Source organism: Petaurus breviceps, unplaced genomic scaffold, assembly GCF_028583685.1.
Source record: "Petaurus breviceps papuanus isolate PSGF00001 unplaced genomic scaffold, PetGlider_PUasm1.0 188, whole genome shotgun sequence".
NCBI lineage: Eukaryota > Metazoa > Chordata > Mammalia > Diprotodontia > Petauridae > Petaurus > Petaurus breviceps.
The window spans coordinates 10,553,274-10,573,667 of record NW_027185804.1 but is presented as its reverse complement, the minus strand read 5'-3'; the positions used below and the strand labels follow the sequence as shown (position 1 = coordinate 10,573,667).

The window sequence follows — 20,394 nt, the reverse complement described above, 5'->3', positions numbered from 1 at the left end:
GAAGGAAGGAAGGAAGGAAGGAAGGAAGGAAGGAAGGAAGGAAGGAAAGAAGAAAGAGAGGGAGGGAGTGAGGAAGGAGGAAGGCCAAGTTAACAATTTTTTCTTTTCTTTTTAATCCTAGGGGCAATAAATATTCCCTCAAGAGTAATATGGTCAGATCTGTGTTTAAGTAATATCAATTTATCAGCTGGGATAGAATGGTTTGGAGAGGGTAGCAACTGGAAGCCAGTTAGGAGGTTCTTGGACTAATCCCCGTAAGAGATGTTAAGCAATTGAATTCAGTAGTGGCTGAGTTGATAGATGATGATAATGATGATAGCTAGCATTTATATAGCACTTTAAGAGTTGCAAAGTGTTTTACAATTTTTTTATCTCACTTAATCCTTAGAACAACTCTGTGGGAGAGGTGCTATTACCCCCATTTTAGAGATGAGACACTGAGGTTGAGAAGTTAATAACTTATCTCAAGGTCACTCAGCTAGTAAGTTCCTGAGACAGATTATTAACTTGGGTTTTTCTGACTCCAATTCTTGTCAGCATGGCTTTATCAGGGATAGGTCATACCAAATTAGTGTTTCTTCCATCTTTATCCATCCTTCCTTCCTTCCTTCTTTCCTTTTCTTTTCTTCTTGGACAGGACAAGAAGACTAATAGATCAGGGAAGTGAAGGAAAGATATGAAGCATGTTTTGGAGGTCGAATCAATAGGACATGCCAACAGATTAGATATAGGGGAGTGAAGGAGATGGAAAAATCAAGAACAGAACCAAGATTATGAACCTGGGTAACTAAAATGATGATGGTGCCATCAAAAGAAATAAAGAAGCAATAGTAACCAACTGAACAATCAGATCCAAGGAATCATAATTAATTGTTCAATATCACCTAGGAAGGAATTCTCTGATGTAATCCTCTGGGAATCTTGGTCTAGCTTTGGGCTATTTAACATTTCTATCAATGACTTAGAAGTTTAGATTGCATATTCACCAAATATGGAAACAATACAAAGCTGAAATGGAACATCTAACACACTGGATGATGGAATCAGTATCCAAAAATATGTCAAGGAAATAGAATACTAGACTAAATCTAATAATGTGAATTTTGGGGTGGACCTGCGATTTACTGGTATAGCGAAGAAGTGAAGAAATTTGCCCTATTCATGCAGAGCAGGTCAGCATATTCTCTGTGGATTATCATCTCAGAGAGATGATTAGAGTCCTGAAAGTATAAGTGCCCAGGGTGCACAGCCAGTACTTGTCAGAACCCAGCTCTGAAGTCAGTTCTATACCAACTACCTCCGGCTGATTCTTTAAGTTGAAAATGAATAGGGAAAAATATCTTATACTTGAGTAAGGTCAAACCCTGAAGCCAAGAGGTTTGGTAAGGACATGTGACTTGACACCAGTTAATGTGAAAAAGATCTCTGTTTTGGTGGATTGCAAATTCAGTAAATATCAAGAGTGTGATATGGTAGTCAAGGAAGCTAACATGACCTTGAGATACTTTAACAAAGTCATAGTGTTTGAGATTAGGGAGGTGATGGTTTCATTATGCTCTGTCCTGGTCAGTCCCATGTTCAGTTCCAGGCATTGTCTTCAGCAGGACATGGACAAATTAGAAACTGGCCAATGGATGGCAGCCAGATTGGCCAAGGGCTTCAAGATCGTGCCATAAAAGGATGGTTGTTTAGCCCTGAGAAGAGAAAATTTATGATGAAGGAGTTTATATAATGGATAACCATGGATAACTTCAAGTATCTGAGGGTATGCCATGTGGAAGAGTAGTTAGATTTTTTTTCTGCTCGACCTCACAGGGAGCAGTCATTCCAAGTCGTAAAGGGAAAGATTTAGACTTAATGTAAAGAAAGACTTTCTAGCAGAGCAATCCAAAGATAGGACGTGTTGCAGAGTGGATTCAAGTCTGGGTCCCTGTTGGATTAGGTGTCCCCTTACATCCCTCTGGTTGTGATATTATGTATATCTGTGAAAAACAAAACAAAAAACTAGGGGCTGCCTAAATAAAAGCTTCCTCTATGGTAGAATTTTACATTAGGCAGTTTTATGGGAATGGCAGCTCACATTTCTATAGATTTTTGTGGTTACAAAACACTGTATCTATATCTATACCTATATATACATACATATATATATATCTACATCTATACCTATATATGTATATATGTATGTGTGTGATTGGAACCCATTCAGGGAGAGGTATCAATGAAGTACCAAAGATCCATTCACTTTAAAAGGTATGTATGAAAAAGGGCCACTAATATAATTTCCAGCTTCTTAATAAAGATATTACTTTCACAAAATTCTATTAACCTCTCATTTATACTAGAAGAATGATTTCTTTTTCTTGGGCACTTGCTGCCCCCGTACAGCAAATGTAGGAAATGCATCTTTTGACAAATAAAGCTTTGGAAAGGTCAGATCAATTCAAACATTTCGTATGTGGAATTAGAATGCACTATGGGGATTGACCCCAAGGGTTTACTTACCACATCAGCCCTTTGACATTGCTTTTATTGAAAGATTTATTGAAATTCTAGAGCACTACTTTGCAGAAAAAAAATTTTTTAAGGAATCACAGATCCTCACCTTTCACTAGATTCCCTGATATTCCAGGAAAATGAATGTATAAAGGAAAAGTTTGATCACTTAGGTTAATAAAAATTCTTCCTAAAATACAGTCTCCTTCAGACCTGTCCCATATGGCAGGTTGTAAATGACCAGGACTTATCTGTGTTGCCAGAAACTTTAGGACTCAAAGGAATGAATCTGCTGTAGTGACATTTTGGGAACCATCATTGGTGGACGGAGTTGTTTGGAAAGTAGGAGGGCCTTTAGATCATGGCACATAGCTAGTGACCTACTTATTCCACTTATTTATAATGCTAGTTCTGAGTATGGGCACTACATTCCTAACTACACTTTTTTTCTAAATTGTCTCAAAATATCTTCCTTTCTAACTATAATAACCTACACCAAAGTCTAAGGGAAGGTTCTAGGTCTCCAGATAGAATGTCAACAGCTTTCACCTATTGAGGTCCCTATCCAGATCAATTTTTTTTGTTTGGTTGGTTTTTTTTGGACTGAGCCTAAAATTTGATTAGAATGGGGAACATCCAATAAGGAAACTTCCCCTGCCAATGCAAGTATTACATATACCTATCCCGTGCACACAGTGTTACAGAGTTGTTTAGGCTACTGAGGGGTCAAGAGACTTGCCCCAATTACATGACTACAAGGTTGGCTCTTGCTACATCATGCTGCCCAATTCCTTTAGAACTACACAGAAAAATGTGTTCCATAACAAAGAAGGAAAAGTGAAAGCACTTGATTCTAGACAATATATCGGACTTTTGAAAGGTCTGCTTCTTGGAGACGTGACATAAGACTGCCAGCCAAGTAACTGGAACCATAGTGGCTCTAAGTGGCACCCATGCCTTTTCTAAGGGGTAAAGGCACCATATTCCCAATCCACGAAGTAGCAAACTAGGACAATGAATAGGTAGATACAGCCTCATGGAGGGCATTTTTTCTTCCACTTGTATTTCAGGTAATAGATACTGTTTGCTCCTCCCCACCTTGGAGAGCATGTGTCCACAACTCCTTGTGTCTTGAACATGGATGATCTTTATAGTCCACTGGTGTCTGTGTAACAGTAAAAGATACAGAGTAAGCACATAATGATCCTTTGTAAAGGAATGTGGCCATCGTTCAGTCATTTCAGTTGTGTCTAACACTGTTACCCCATTTGCAGTTTTCATGGCAGAGATACTGGAGTGGAGATGAGGAGAGATACAGATGAGGAAACTGAGACAAACAGGATTAAGTGACTTGCCCAGGGTCACATAGCTAGGAAGTTTCTGAGGCTAGATTTGAATTGAGAAAGAGGAGTCTTCCTGACTATGGGGCTAGTACTCTATCCACCAAGTCACCTAGCTGATGGAGTACATAGACAGACATGAACAAGACCTGTGCAGTATAAACATGGGTTTATAAACATGGAGTGAATGTGGCTGACTCTGTTGGAAGAGGAACCCACATAGAGGACATTGTAGATCCAAAATATCAAATTAATGACAGGATATGATCAATATCTATTCTATATATCCAGAAAATAAAGACAAATTTATTCTAGTCTAGAATTGACTAGATCTGAGATTTCGTCAGTATTGAGCACCATACCCATAGGTAAGGAAACTATAGATGTGCTAGGAAAGGAGAAAAGGGGGAAGAGAGGCTAGTGAAAGTCAGATGGGAGTCTAGAAGCTCTAGAAGTTATCTCAGATTTGGCCATTAGAGGGCAGCAAAGATTAGTTTTATCCTATCTTCAATATTTTTGTTTTGTTTTTCCAGTTAGTTGTGAATTATTACAGATCATTGATTTTTTAACCCCATTTGACACTTCAGAGAAATACAGTGTTCCCTGTTGTTGAACAAGGCAAAAGGTGAGGAGTTGTCATTTTATTATTTTTTTTCTTTTGTGAGGAAACATAGAGAGAAGGCTGGTTCTATTAGCCACATAGGACTTATTTGACACCCCTGAGAACAGGGAGCCTGCCAATCATGAGAATGGCATGAGTCACTAACTACCCGCAGTGGTGTACACTAAGGCTGTGTTTTCAGAACCAATGAGAACGTAGTTTTTGGTCAAACCAATGAGCATAGTAATTAACTGAGATGATCAGCAGATACCTGCAATGACCAAGTATTACTTTTCCATCCTTTCTAGACAAACCAAGATAATCACTTTGACCTAGAGTTTCAGGTGGGATAATTCTGAGATTGGTTCAGCCAGCAGATGGATGGAGGTCATTCATTACCTGGCCCTGACATCAGTGAATGGCTTAGTTAGAACATTCAATGCTCTGCCTCTTGACAGAGAGGTAATGGACTCAATATGTAGAATGAAACATATTTTCCAACACAGTCAATCAGTGTGGGAATTTGTTTAGCTTGAAAGAGGCATATTTGTTAAAAGGATTTTTTTTTCTTTTTCAATGGGAGGGGAAATTGAGGAGAGGCAAGCAATACGGTTCTAAAAAAAAAGAAAAGAGGGTCATTGAAGCATTTTTTAAACGTACAGAAGAGAACATAAGGAAAGCAAAAAAAAAGCAGCATAGACAAACAGAACAGCTTTGAAAGTCACATGCTACACTGATTAGAGAAATGCAAATTAAAACAACTCTGAGGTATCACATTACACCTATCTGATTGGCTAATATGATGGGAAAGGATAAGTGTTTGGAAGGGATGTGGGAAAATTGGGACACTAGTGCACTGTTGGTAGAGTTGTGAACTGATTCAACCATTCTAGAGAGCAATTTGGAACTGTGCCCAAAGGATATAAATCTGTGCATATTCTTTGACCCAGCAATACCACTAACGGGTCTGTAGCCCAAAGAAATTTTTTTAAAAAAGGAAAAGAACCTATTTGTACAAAAAAAAATATTTATAGCGGCTTTTAGTGGTGGCAAAGAATTGAACAGCAAGGAGATACCCAGCAATTGGGGAATGATTGAACAAATTGTAGTATATGATTGTAATAGAATACTCTTGTGTTGTAAGAAATGATGAGCAGGATACTTTCCGAAAAACCTGGAAAGACTTACATGAACTGATACAGGGTGAAGTGAGCAAAACCAGGAGAACACTGTACACACAGTAACAGCAATACAGTATGATGGCTGATCAACTGTGAATGGCAGCTATTCTCTGCAATACAATGGTTCAAGATAATTCCAAAGGATTCATGATAAAAAATGCTATCCACCCCCAGAGAAAGAATCAATGGGGTCTGAATGTAGATTGAAACATACTATTTTTTGTTTTCTTTATTTTTTGTGGGGGGAGAGAATCTGTGTTTTATTTCATAGAATGACTAATATGGAAATATCTTTTGCATGATTGTACATATATTACCTATATCAAATTCTTTACTGTCCCAGGGAGGGGAAAGGTAAGAGAGAGAAAGAAAAAGAAAGAATTTGGAATTCAAATTAAAAAAAAGGATGCTAAAAATTGTTTTTACATGTAATTGAAGAAAATGAAATATTTTTAAAAATTGATTTACATGTAATTGGGAAAAATAAAATATTAAAAAAGAAAGTCACATGTTGAATATATTTAAAAGTAAAAGTTAGCTGAATATAATTGAGATCTGCAATTTCCTTTTTCTGTTCTATTATATATATGGAAATATTCATTTTATTTGCAGTTGAAATTCAGAGTTAAAAAAAAATAGAGGAAGAAAAGACTAGAGAGTATTAGGTGGGAAAGTGTCAAAGACAGAAATGTAGGCTGGAGTCAGATTATGAAAGGCCTTAAATGCCAAGCAAAAGATTTTATATTTTAATCTACAGGAAAGTGGGAGCCACTAAAGTTCTTTGAGCAGAGAAATGGCATCGTTTACAAGCATGCATTACAAAGATGAATATAGAAAGGAATAGAGAGGAAAGGACTAAATATAGGGGGGATTCACTGAGAGGCTATTACAATAGTCCAGATGAGAGGGATTGAGGGCCTAAAATAGGATAATAATAAAAGAAGTAGGAATGGATAATATAGAACAGAAACCATGATGACTGGAAATTTTATAGGATTTGGCCACAAAATTGAATGGGGAAGAACAGAGAGAACCCAAAATAAGACTCAGAGGTTTGAAGCCTGGGTGACTGGGAGGATCATTATACAACAGAAATAGGGAAATTTGGAGAAGGGGGATGAAGGACAAAGTTATGGAGGACTAGGTGCCAGTAGGATATGCAAGGAGGGGTGCTCCTCGAGCAGCTGGAAATAAGATGGGAGGTTAGGGGAAGAGATTAGATATGGAAATATAGACTTGGAAGTCATCTGCACAGAAGTGATATTTGAAACCAAGGGAAGAGATAAAATCATCAAGGAAAAGAATATAGAAAAGACTGCCTAGTCTAAAACCTAGGGGAATGTGTGCTCTTATGGGACAGGTGAAGGAATATGAATTAGGAAGGAGTCTGGGTAATAGTAAGACAAGTAGAAAGAGTATCAGGAGAAGGTGTATCAGGTAGGATCAAACACTGCTGAAATATTAAGAATAAAGACTTAGAAAAGATCTATGGTAGCTATGAGGTCATTGGTGGCAATGGAGGGAGTATTTTCTGTAGAATGATGAAAGCAGGAGTCAGATGATTGGTTCTTAAAGGGTGAGCACAGAAAGGGCAGCAACTGTCTTAATTTTGTTCTCATCTCCTCAGCACTTGGCACAGCGCTTGGCACAGAGGTGCTAAAGTTGATTGCTCATTGGTTGCTTATTGAATGTTAAGAAATTGATTTTGGTGAAGCAGAAGTTCCTAAGTATTAAGCCACAGCAAATTCACACAGTGGCAGGGTTCCCACAAACTGTTTTTACTAAGTCACAGATTTGACCTTACAATTAAATTCTTTGTTTCTTACGGTCCATGCTTATCTTATAAATTCTGTCTGTGTTTCACTAGGATGTAAAATGTGTTCATCTTCAGTACTAAGAAAGTTCATGAAATAGTCAAGAAAAATGGTTTTAGAGTATGCCAATAATTCCATAGATCAGGTGATGAGCCCACCCTTCTCCTTCAGGTATAGAAAAGGAACATTAGAAATCAAACAATGCACATAATGATGGGGGAGGTCATTGCATCATTTGATTTTGCTTAATTGTGTTTGTTACAGGGGAGAATTCTGTGAGTTAGGAATGGATAACTAATATAATTATAATATATAAACAACAAAATACACCAATAAAACTTCTTAAAATGATTAATATCACTACAGTGAATATTCAAAAACATATTATAGCTGACATACACAAAATGAATAGGGAAAAAAAAGAACAGGAAGCATTTCCCTCCAGACATCAGCTAAATATTCCTCAGCATTCAGTTTAAATTATATGTCTGACACTTTTTTTATAAAAAACAGAAACATAACAAATGGCATGATTAATTATCTCAAAGTTCTGATAACCACCAAATGGTAATTTTCTATTCCTGTTATTGGTCAGTCAAAAATATATTCATCTAATTAATGATTCACTTTGGCTTTTGAGGCCTCTGATCTTCCTCTCAGTTACTAAAAGCTAGGTTAACAACAAAAAAAAATCCTAGAGCAATGGTATTTATTAGAGCTAAAATCTTCAACATGAGTTTCAAAACACAACTGCCTTTTGTGAAAAATAAAATCACAGGCTCTTTTTTTTATCAGGCTTCAAGCAAAGATTTCAATGCCAAAGGCTGTTGGTTTTGAATGTTAAAGCAGAATGATGTGTCCTCTCATATGAAGACTCTTAGTGGACTGAAAAAGAAAATGACTACCAAAGGGTACCTAATGACATGATTTTTGTACCTACTATGTGCAAGGCATTGAGCATACAAAGATGGAAACGAAACAGTTCTTTACCTCAAAAAATTCATATTCTAATGGAGGTGACAGAACATATATGGAAAGCCCTGGACCCAATACTCCAAATGTGGTCTGATGAAGACAGAGTACAGTGGAAATACTACCTCCCTCTTCGGAACATTATATTTCTTTCTTAACATAGGCTATAATATTAACTTTGCTGATCCCAAATTGCACTGCTGATTCACCTTTAAATCCACTAAAAACCTTCACGTATTTTAAAGATGAATTTCTTTTGACTAATTTCTCACCAATCTTGTACTTGTGAAGTTGAATTTTTTCAGTACAAGAGGAATACTTTACATTTATCTCTGTTAATTTCTTCCTGGATTTTGCCCAATGTATTGATCTGTTATGATTTTTGGGGATTTTGACAACCAACATATTAGATATGCTTCCTGGCTTTGTGTAGTGTATAAACTTAATAAGTATGCAATTTAGGACTCAAACCAGGTCACTGATTAATTAAAATGTTTAAAATTTCCAGGTCATTCACAAATTACTGAGATACCCTCTCCATTACAGATCTCTCTCTAAGTGAATATGACTCTTCTTTGGGTCAAGTAAATTAACAAGTTCCATGTCCATTTAACTATACTATTTCTCACCATAACTGTACCATCTTTCTCCATCTAGTTCATAAAGAGCACAAATCCTAAAAAGTTCTCTTTTTAAAAGACTCTGAAAAGTATTTAGCAAAAGTCTCCTTGAATTAAGAAAGGCTGCCAAATGAGACAAATAATTTTGAAAAATTAAAGCAACAAAATAACTAAGTGAAAAAAAAATTCATGGTCATTAGCTGGAACATCATTAAGACACAGCCTGCCACTGCCTATTTTCTTTTTCTAAGTACAAGTTTCATGGAAGCATCTTGGTGTCATGGAGAGAAGCCAGCCTTGAAGCCAGGAGGAACTGGGTTTGAGTCCTACCTTTGACACCCACTGACTGTGACGTAAAGATTTTCAGCCTCCCAGGGATCTAGGCAACTCCTCTAAGACTGTAAATAGCAGAGAAGGTCCGGATGTGCATTAGTGGAAGGAATCTCCTCACCGGGAGTCTCTGTGCTAATAAATCATAGGTCCAGTCCCCATCCCCTGTAGAAGTCTACAAATGGTTTATCCTAATCATATTCTACTTGACAAGGCCAGCAATGCTGAAGCATATTTTTCTGACCAAACTGTTGACTTTTACTTCAGAACCCAGTCAAGAAAGCATGATGTGAACAAAGCTTTTATGGTTATATCTTCCAATCACTAGATGGGATAAAGAACTTGATTCTTGAACCACAAAGTGACAAGTTTATAGCGATCCTAAATCAACTGTTCAGCTCATTCTGTAGACCGTGTGATACTCCAGATACGACAGTGTTGAAGGCTGTAAAACTCTGTCTCCAGCAACGTCTGTCTCTGTTCTCCCTTCCATAAAAGGTAGAAGCAATCAAAGAAATGATGAAAGTGACATATTGAAAGACCAATGTCAGAAAGAAGTCTTAATCCGGATATATGGAAAAGAAGAATTCCCTTTTTCATAATTCATAGCAATGAAAAAAAAATTAGTCCTTTTGGATCAGGTGGTTATGTTGTTATTTCAGCTTCTTAAAATACCTACCTGATTTGGATAAAAGAATGGAAAGATCACATTATTCAAGAGAAATGATAAATCCCAGAGGAAAGTCTGTGAATATTTCAGAATAACAGACTCAGTTGTTTAGTTTCTACTGGATAGTCAGTGTTAATGTGGACACACCCAGAATATGTAAGTGTGGGGATAGAAGAAAAACAGAAAACACTCCAAATTTTTACCAAGCATCAGAAAACTGTGAATGTAGAAAGGACTTCAGGGGTCATCTAGTCTCAACTGTACATACATGGGAATTCCCCTTGACAACATTTCCAACAAGCGCTCAAATCCAGCTTCTGCTAAAAGACTTCCAGAGATAGGAAGCCCACTATCTCCTGGGACTGCCTACTCTCCTGGACAGCCCTGAAATCAGGAAGATCTTTATACATAACCTAATTCTTCTTGTCTTTGCAGCTTCCAATCACTGATCCTAGTTATGAACTTTGAGGTCAAGTCAAACCTTTCTCCTGTATGCTAGTACTTGGAGGTAGGTATTATGTGCCCACGAATCTTTTTTTTTAAATTACTTTTCCCCCTCTGGTTAAATATCTCCAGTTTCTTCAATAAATCCTCGTATGACTTGGGTGACTAGGCCTTCACCATCATCCCAATCACCCTTTTGTGGACACTTTCAAGGTCACTGATGTCTTTCCTGAGTGTGGTGCCCAGAAGACAATGAATTCTTCCCAGTGTGGTCTGACCAGGGAAGAGGACAATGGGGTGATCGCCTTCTTCCGTCAGGACACTGAAGCTCTTAACATGACCTAAGCTGACATTGGCTTTTATGGTTGCCATGTCAAGTCACACTGCCACACATGAAAAATTACAGATCTTTTTCTTAGCAATTGTTGTCTAGTCACATTTCCCTCGGTTTGTATTTGTAAAACTGATTTATTCTTAACCCAAGTATCCTACTTTATTTTTATTCCTACAATTTCCATTTTATTATATTCAACCTATGTCTAAAACTAGCCCCCTACCCAGAACCCCTTTCTTGTGTTTTCTTCCCCCATTAGAATGTAAGCTCCTTAAGGGAAGGAAGAAAACAATATTTATCAAGCACCTTGTATATTCTGGGCACTAAGTGCTTTACAAATATCGCATCTGATCCTCACAACCATTCTGGTGGGGGAGGGACCAAGTTTGATCATTAGCCCCATTTTACAGTTGAGGAAACTGAGGCAGAGGTTAAGTGACTTGCCCATGGTCATACATCTGAGCCACATTTGAACTCAGGTCTTCCCCCAGGCCCAGCACTTTACCCATGGTACCTCTTCACTGCTTCATAAAAGGCACCAAAAGTCTTTTTGCTATCTCTGGTGTTTAGGGCAGTTCCAGACACTCCACATGTGCTTAATAAACATGCTTGCTTGTTGACTTGTCAATGTCTTTGTTGATTCTGGCTAGCCTTGCCATATTTGTGTTGTCTGAAAATCTGACTGCTAAGTCATTGATTGAAAATGGTTTGTTGAATAGCAGAGGGCCAAGGATAGATTTCTGGGATGCTCCATTAGCTACTTCCCTCCATTTTGACATTGTTCCCTTAGACTTCAAGGTATGGACATTCAACTAGTTGTGAATCTACCTAATTATACTGTCATGTATACCACATCTCCCCATCTTGCCCACAAGTGCAGCAGGAGAAATTCAATACAAGACATTGCTGAAAACTAAGTATAACATCTGTAACATTCCCTTGATCCATCAGTCTAGTAACCCTATTAAAAAAAAGGCATCCAGTGACTGCTATTTCCCCCACCCCTGACAATTTTGGCTCGGAGTCTTTATGTTAATAGATTTTGTCCTGACCAGTTCATCAAAAGCCGTCCTACTGACACACATGTTCAACAGGCCTTGTTGTCAAGTCACGCAGTAGGGTTGACATTTGGTCCTTAATTCATCTTACAGAAATGAGATTAAAGCCAAATGCATTTCAAAACATGACAGCAATACCAGTTAAATGCATGTGACCCACATTCTCTTCCTTCTATTTGTTCATGTCATTCTCGTGTCCAGAACACACCTTCTCTTCCCATATTTCCACCTGTTGAAATCCTACCCATCTTTCAAGACTGACCTGAAATAATATTTCTTCTTGAGCACCTTTCTGGATCCTTCAAATGAAGAGTGACTTTTGTCCCCTCCCCCCACTTTGGTCCTTACCAGAGCACTTTAGAATGTGCCAGATTCCCTCCCCACCACTAGATTACAAAGTCCCATTAAAACAGGACCTGTGTCCTACCTATCTTTGTATTTTTCCTGTGGTATAACAAGTACTTTGCACATCCTAAGTTTTGAATAGACATCTCTTGAATTTTAATTAATATTTGCAGTCTTCTTTTTTCAGGGGGAACAAGATCAGACACATTTTGAAAAATAAAAACACAATTATGGGGCCCAAAAAAGTTGGTAAATATGGAACTAGACCAGATTTAGGTTTTGTAGAATGTGCTTCTTTCTTCACAAATCATTTTAAACCTAAGTGGATAATATTTACTATAAAAAGAAACTAAACCCTCATCAAGGATGTTTTATCCCTCCCAGAGCTTGGTTTCTGCAGTTGGCAACATGGCTGAAAGTACCAAGAAGGTCAGAATTGTTGGTAGACATGGAACACATTATGGTGCATCCCTCAGAAAAATGGTGAAGAAAATTGAAATTAACCAGCATGCCAAGTACACTTGCTCTTTCTCTGGCAAAATGAAGAGTTGAGTATATGGCATTGTAGATGCTGTATGAAAACAGTGGCTGGTGGTGTATGAACCTACAATACCACCCTTGTAGTGACAGTCAAATTTACCATCAGAAGATAGAAGGAATTGAAAGGCCAGTAAAACCTTTTTTTCTTATCAAATATCTGTAGCCCATAGTTAAAAAATAAATGGGTTAATTTATGGAATAATTTTTAAGAAAAATATGTTACCTACAAACTTTATAATTAACAGTATTCAATATTGGTCTAAGCTACATTAGGTAACAGAATAATCAATGAAATAAATATTTGAGAAGATGCAGTAATCCTTCTCCTGCTTCTAAAACCTCAACTGAGGAGTGATGAGATGTTTAATTTGCCAGAGAGAGAAGTAAACACAATATAAACGAGGTTCTAGACGTTCTCACTTTATTTTTATGCTAAGTGAAGAGTATTTGACAAAGGAGCTCTGTTAGTAGAAGGCTTTGAACACTAGAAGTTTCAGCTGATTCTCCATTGCTGAATTCCTTGCTTTAGCTCCATGGTGTCTATGGCTGGCTTCTACCTAAAGTGATTAGTCCTAGCTCTCCAGAGGTGCCTCAATTCATTTCGAGTGACACCTGGGCAGCCCTGTATCAACATCTGCCAGCTCTTTGCCACTTACACTAACCAAAGCATGGAACAGATATCTTTTTTGTAGGATGAGGAGTCAGCATCTTGCCATATCACTATGTGGATATATAATCATTTAACTTGGATCCCAAGACACTATTTCCAGCCCACGAATTTGGAACCCACTAGTTGCTACCTATCCCTTCCTGTAGGTGGGGAATTCCTGCACATGGAAATTTGGCCTTAGTCAATGAGAGCTGCCTAGTCCCTTTTGATTGCAGCTTGTAAAGGTCTTTTAACTTGGATTTTGCATTTGCTTCCACTTTCTAGTGTTTGAGTTGCTGTACCCACTTCCAAGAAGTAGTTGACCTGCTCACTGTATGACCCCTTGTGTATGCAGATTCCTGCCACAGCCAGAATTCTCACACCTAGTCAGACTCCAGATGCTAGTACTTTGTAATCTTTTAAATCTTCTAATGTGCTAGTAACTAATCTTGGCACATTTTTCATAACCACAGACGGAAAGTGGCAAGGGTGGAGTAGGCTTGCTAAAAGATCCTACTTTGTTATTGAAAAGAACACTTAGAAGCCTTATACTCAAAGTCCTGGACAATCTGGCCCCGCTTTTCATTCTTTCTCAGACTTTCCAGTCTTATCTCAGAATACTCCCCTCCACTGGCACTAGGCTATACCCAAAGTGGCCCAGCCTCTCTATACCTCTGTCTTTGCTCACACCATCCTCTACATTTGGAAAATCTTCTTAACTACTCTCCTTTCCTCTTCCCACACAGAAATCTGCTCAATTTCTTTAAGAATCAAATTAAAAATCTTACATGATTTCCTTCCCCCTTCTGCTTCTCACCCGACCACACCATTCCTCAAACAATTATGCTTAGACTCTTGAATCTCAGAGTACTTAGCTTAGAACTCTCATGCACACTTATCATGGACAGTTATTTGTGTATTCAATCTGACTACACAGGAAGGCAGAGATCTAGTCCTATTTCATCTTTGTATTTCCCTAGTACCTAGCACCATTTTCTCTGCATGTAGCAGGAGCTAAATAAATGCTTGTTGAAGTCAAGAGAGAAAAAAGGGAGCACCAAAAAGGAAAGAGGAAGGTTCCCGATAACCATCTATACAATGAAAGGTCCAGGACTGGAGAGAAATCATAAGGATTTATGGGCTTGCTGGGATACACCAAGTGGGTTTTTTTTTAATCTCGCTGTATATGGCAATAACAATATAGAAACTGGAAAATCATCATAATTTATATTTGAGACAATTGCTATCAAACAAAGATACCCAAACACTTTAAATGAAAACATACGAGCTACTCTGGAAACACTACAACAGATAAGTGCCTGCTTTCAATACACACACACACACACACACACACACACTATTCACACCTCACACTTCTTCTTTCCTTTACATCCTGGGAATACAGTGATGCTTGGATCAATAACTTTCCTGAGAATAAGCTCTTGTTATTGAAAGAGAAGTCATGGGGAGCTGAAAAAAGCATAGTCCCCTCAGGGCGAGGCCAGTGCTGGCAAAGGCTGAGGATGATGAAGCAGGGGCATTTCTTAGACATGGACACCTCCTGAAGCCAGCTGGGTTCAGGCCTAGCTCCCCCGGGGGAAAGGTACCACCTGGACCTCAGGTGTGTAAAGCTCCCACGTGACTGAGAAGGACAGCATCTTAAAACAGGTGAACTAGGTGGGCTGCTTGCCTTGCCCCAAGGGAAGCAAAGCCTGAAATAAAACCCCATGCCCTTCATTTTTACTTCTGGGAATAACATTTCAGACAATTCAATGTCTCAAAGTTTCCCCCCTACATTTATTCCTTTTAAAGTTTTTACGTGGCTTGAAACCCTTCTCCCCATAGATTTAGAGCAAAGGGAAACAGCTAAAAATACCCCATGAAGATGACTTACCTTGCTCATTGTTTGGCGGTAGGGGTGGGGAGTTAACAGGCTTGGATTTGTCATAGTTGTTAAAGCTCTGGCTGCGCCGGTTGTTGGCACTAACAGAACCACGAGTTTTGGCTTCGCTGCCTGCAGCTGATACCCTCGTGGTAGGACCTGGGAGTCTGAAATGGAAAAATCAACAGGTGGCTGATTTGGTTTGGCCAAGGAAGGGGAGGAGAGAGGGCTGCAACCATGCAGGAGCTAAGAACAGGAGAGCATCCAGGCTAACTGGGTCTGGAGAAGTTTAAAATCATAAGCAAACCACAGCAAATATTTAGGGGGCTAGGAACAAACACAGCAATTGATGGGAAACTCCTTGAGGGGAGTGACAGTTTCATATTTTGTCTGTGTATCTCTAGTAGCTAGCACAGGGACTGGAATATCCTAATGCTTGTTGAATGAATGAACCAATGCCCAAACATAAACTTGGTCTTACTTTTTAGAAAAACACTTGAGTTTTTTCTCTAAAAACAAACAGCAAAAGAAAAAACCAAGCCAACAACAGTGCTTAAAAATATGAAATTCAAAAAATCTCAGAATCAGAATTGAGTGCAACCTATACTTTGGCAAGAATTCCTTCTATATTATTATCATTTCTGGTCATAAAGCACCAATGCAGTCCTGACATCAAGCAAAACAAATCTAATCCCTCCATCCACACAACAAGGCTTCAAATTCTTAAAGACTGCTATGGTGGACACCCAAGCCTTCTCTTGCCCATGATAACAATTCCCAGATCTTTCAGCTGATTTTTATATGGTCTTTTCTCCAGCTCCCGCACCATCACGACAATCCTTCTTTGGAAACTCTCTACTTTATCAATGTCTCTCCTGAAATTCTCTTTGCTTTTTGTCTTGGTTGAATATTCTTTAATTGTCAACCAATTTCTAATCACACCTAGGTGAATACATTAAGAAATATGGAATGATAAAAAGGATGTGGGTGTTAAACTCTTGCCTCAGTTATTGAAGGAGAGGCTTGATCTATATGGCAATGCAGAAATTGAGAAATCATCATAAAATATATTCAACAGAAACATAATCACCAAGCGCAGAAACTCAGACACCTGAAATGAAAACAGACAGGTTATTTTGGAAACAACAGAACAAATGAGTACCTATTTTCAATATCTAATCAATAGCTTCCTTAGAGATTTTACACTGAAGTCTATTGCATCAGACTATGAATGGCTTAAATATGTACAGCTCTTCTTAGAATATTGCCTATTTACTTAAAGACTATCATTCACTTTTCTTTAAAATATATATATCTCAATCCTTGGTTTTTAGGAAGGACTCTTCCCTTTAAGAAGGACTTTGGAAATCTAGTCACTGGAACTTTCTATCTCTTCTCCATATCTTCTTCGAGAACGTTTGAGTCCCTTCACTAAGGAAGTTAAAAACAAATGACATTTATATAACCCTCCCAATCACCCAGGCTTATCACTTCAGAAGCATCAATCCACAGATCAAAATCCTGGCCAAATCTGATCATTTCTACTTCACAATATCTCACATGTAAGTTCCCTTCTCTCCACTTACACAATTACGACCCTACTTACTACCCTCATCACTTCAACAATGACAAGAATCCTCTGTTTGGTCTCTCTACCTCGTTTCTCTCCTCTTCAGACTATTCTCCACTCAGCTACCAGAGTCGTTTTCCTAAGGGCTATATCTGAACAGGTCACAATCCATTTCAATAAATTTCAGTGGCTAAGTTATTACCTGTAGGATCAAGTAGAAAATGCTCACTTTGGCATTCAAAGCTTTTTTTTTTTTTAACTTGGGTCCTTCCTTTTGAGACTTCTTATTCTTTTTTTTTTAAAGGCAATTGGGGGTGACTTGCCCAGGGACACAAGGCTAATAAATATCTGGCACTAGATTTGAACTCTTGACTCCAGGGCTGGTGCTCTATCCATTACACCACCTAACTGTACCTTTCTTGTCCTTCATTGCCCTCTACACACTCTAATTCTGCTCCAATGGCTTTTTACGCAGGACTCTACATTTCCCATCTCCACACATTTACACTTAGTGCCTCTATGCCTGCAATGTTCTATCTCCTCAATCCTATCACTTGGTTTCCCAAGCTTCCTTCAGGGCTCTGCTCAAATTTTTCTCTTCTGCAGAAGGCCTTTTCCCAATTACCCCTCAGACGTTAGAGTCTACCCCTCTGAGATTAACTCCCATTGACGCTATACAGGTCTTGTATATATCTAGTCACATTAGAACGTGAGCCTCTTGAGGACATGTTTTTGTCTTTCTTTGTATTCTGAAACTTAGAAAAAGTGGTTGGCACATAGTGAGCGCTCAATAAATGTTTTAATTGATTTTCAATTGCATATGGGATCTCATTTGCCCTGTGAAGGAGACACAGTAAGTGGCGTTATTATTATTATTATTATTATTATTATTGCTTTTTGGAGGGGGGAAGGTAGGGCAATTGGGGTTAAGTGACTTGCTCAAGGTCACATGGCTAGTTTTTTTGTGTGTATGTTAAGTGTCTGAGGTCAAATTTGAACTCAGGTCTTCCTGACTCCAGGGCCAGTGCTCTATTCACTGCACCAACTAGCTGCCCCATTCTATTATTATTTTACAGTTGAAAAAACTAAGGTTCTAAGAAATTCAATGACTTGCTCTTGGTTAAACAGCTAGAATCAGAGGCAAGATTTAAAGCCAGGCTGCACTAAGTCCAGAACTCTCTCTGCTTCAGTATACAGCCCGTCTAGGCCAACATTTCGGTCTGGGAGCTTCATGACTGGTTGTTTCCAGTAATTAGAGATCTACAGAGCTGAGTTTATAAGGCCGCAGACATCCCAGCCGCCTTTCATTAGATCAAGTGATAATGCTGAATGCTCAGCTTTCAAAGCATGTAACCATCTCTTTCCATGTAAATTGTTGAGTGCCAGGCAATGATGACCACAGTCAGAAAGCATTATGTGTATACACATACATGTGCAGGCACCCTCTTTAAACATCTTCTTGTTGGCGGAACAAGAAAGATGGCTGGAGAGAAAAGAGAGAACATGAGCTGGTGTGAAGGGCAATAAAGTTTATGTTGCTAAGACTCTTAAACAGTTCTATGATGTATAGCCCTGGATGAGGGAAGGAGGAAACAGCCCTTTTCTAAAAAGTGACAACGGGAACTGAAGACTATCTATTCCTGCCCAGCATTGACCATTTGCCTCAATGAGGGGTTTCTTTTGTCCTTCTTAGCGAAGTCAATTGCTGCCATAAAGGCCAATTCCAAAGATGGTACAAGGTGGTAAAGGCAAGTGGGTAGAGGATGTTCAGGGATGTAGCAGTTCCAATGTAATTAAAGGAGGACACAATGGCATGAGTAGCAAAGTTCTGCAGTGGACCTGTCCCGATTGTAGACCTGACTCTCAGAATGATGCTATCTTCTGTTGCACGGGGGTAGAAATACTAATTGTAGAAAATCTGCAGTTAGTATTAACAATAATAATAAGACATAGTGCTTACTATGTGCCAGGCATTTTACAATTATCACCTCATTTGATTCTTACAACAACCCTGGGTGGTAGGTGCTATTAATAGCCCCATTTTCCAGGTGAGGAAACCGAGGTAGATAGCTCAGGGTCGCACAGCTACTAAGTAAGTGTCTGAGGCCAGATCTGAGCTCAGGTCTTTTTGACTCCAGACCCAGCACACTGTCCACTGCACCATCTAACTGAATCAGATCACTTTCACTGCAGGGTCCCTGCTGCTGGTTCTTGTAAACTATGCCTGAAGGAGGTGTGGCAGTACGGCTCCAAACATAGGGGCATACTTACCAAACAGTGAAAATGCATGGAATTTGGGGGCTAGATGTGTTTAACCTCTTTGGCAATCTGTGTGATGGGTCCTTATGCCCAGCTAAGTGGCCTGCAGGCTTGCCCCAGAATGTTGTACATGTTCACCCCTTCCCAAATGTTCCTATAAAGAGGAAGAAATAGAAAGTCCAGAGGGATAAAAAGGAGAAAAGGGATGCTCTCATTCCAGAGCTGTGGGGATGCATTACTGTCTTGAGCAGACAGGACTGGGATGTGGGGCACAGACATTTGTAGTGATAGAGAGTCATCTGTCTACACCTGTCATGGTACAGGCATGGGCTTGACAGGAACATGAATCAACTATACTGAGCTTGGAGTTCAGAAGACCTGAGTTCAAATCTTAACTCAGACCCTTACTATCCATGCAGACCTGGCCAATTTACTGAACCTCTGTGAGACTCAGTTTCCTCTTCTGCTAACAAGGAATAATAATAGTTTCATCGCTTTCATGACAGAGTTCTGGCGAGGCTGTGATGAGATAGGTAGCCTAAAATGCTTTCCATATCTTACACTGGGTTATCATTATCATCATCATCAACCTGGTTAGCATTGTCACAACTGGCCAAGGTCTGTTCAGGTAACAACGGGCAGGACGAAGCGTGAGGTGAGAGAAATGACAAGCAGGGACTGCCACTAGTGATAAGCAGGTCTGCCTCCAATCATGGAGGGTTAGGAGACGGTTAGGGCAGATCAAGGTCAAGGAGTCTGAGATTAACAATATCATGGCAGACAAAGGGGCCACTTCATCAGGGCCAGCGATAGCATCAAGAGTCAGTCTCCCACAGAAGCTGCTTTGGACAGAGATTCTCTTCCTGTCTGAGCAGCTGAGAAGAGCCCCGGTGGCCACTCCCAGGTGGGCACACCCTGATGGTGGAGTCCTCCACAGGAGCATAAACTACTCTTTACATTGTGTATAGACTGTATTTACTTACATGTGTATATGTTGTTTTCCCTGACAGAATATAAACTTCTTGAGGGCAGGGGGAGCTTTTTGACTCTTTAGTTCTTGTTCCAGAAAGAGCTGCCCAAAGTGGTGCCCAAATTATGTGTATACATATAATTATATAAAGGAGTGTTTGTAGACTAATTAAATCAAATCTTAGTCACTTGAGGGGTTCCCCTCATCACATGAGTCAAATTGCTGATCCCCAAATACAACCAATATTCCATTTACCATCTGCATGCCTTTGAACAAACTATTCCCCATGATTGGAAATGCTCCATTTTCACCTCTTTCT

General features: G+C 39.1%; 1 protein-coding gene across 2 annotated transcripts in view; it reads right to left on the bottom strand.

Annotated features, from left to right (window-relative positions):
- Positions 1-20,394, bottom strand: part of NAV2 (neuron navigator 2) — a 464,415-nt gene that overhangs the window by 247,087 nt on the left and 196,934 nt on the right. For both annotated transcript variants that reach the window (XM_069091282.1, XM_069091283.1), the window contains one exon: positions 15,289-15,443. In XM_069091282.1, the coding sequence (XP_068947383.1) occupies positions 15,289-15,443 (155 nt within the window). The remainder of the gene's footprint in view (positions 1-15,288; positions 15,444-20,394) is intronic.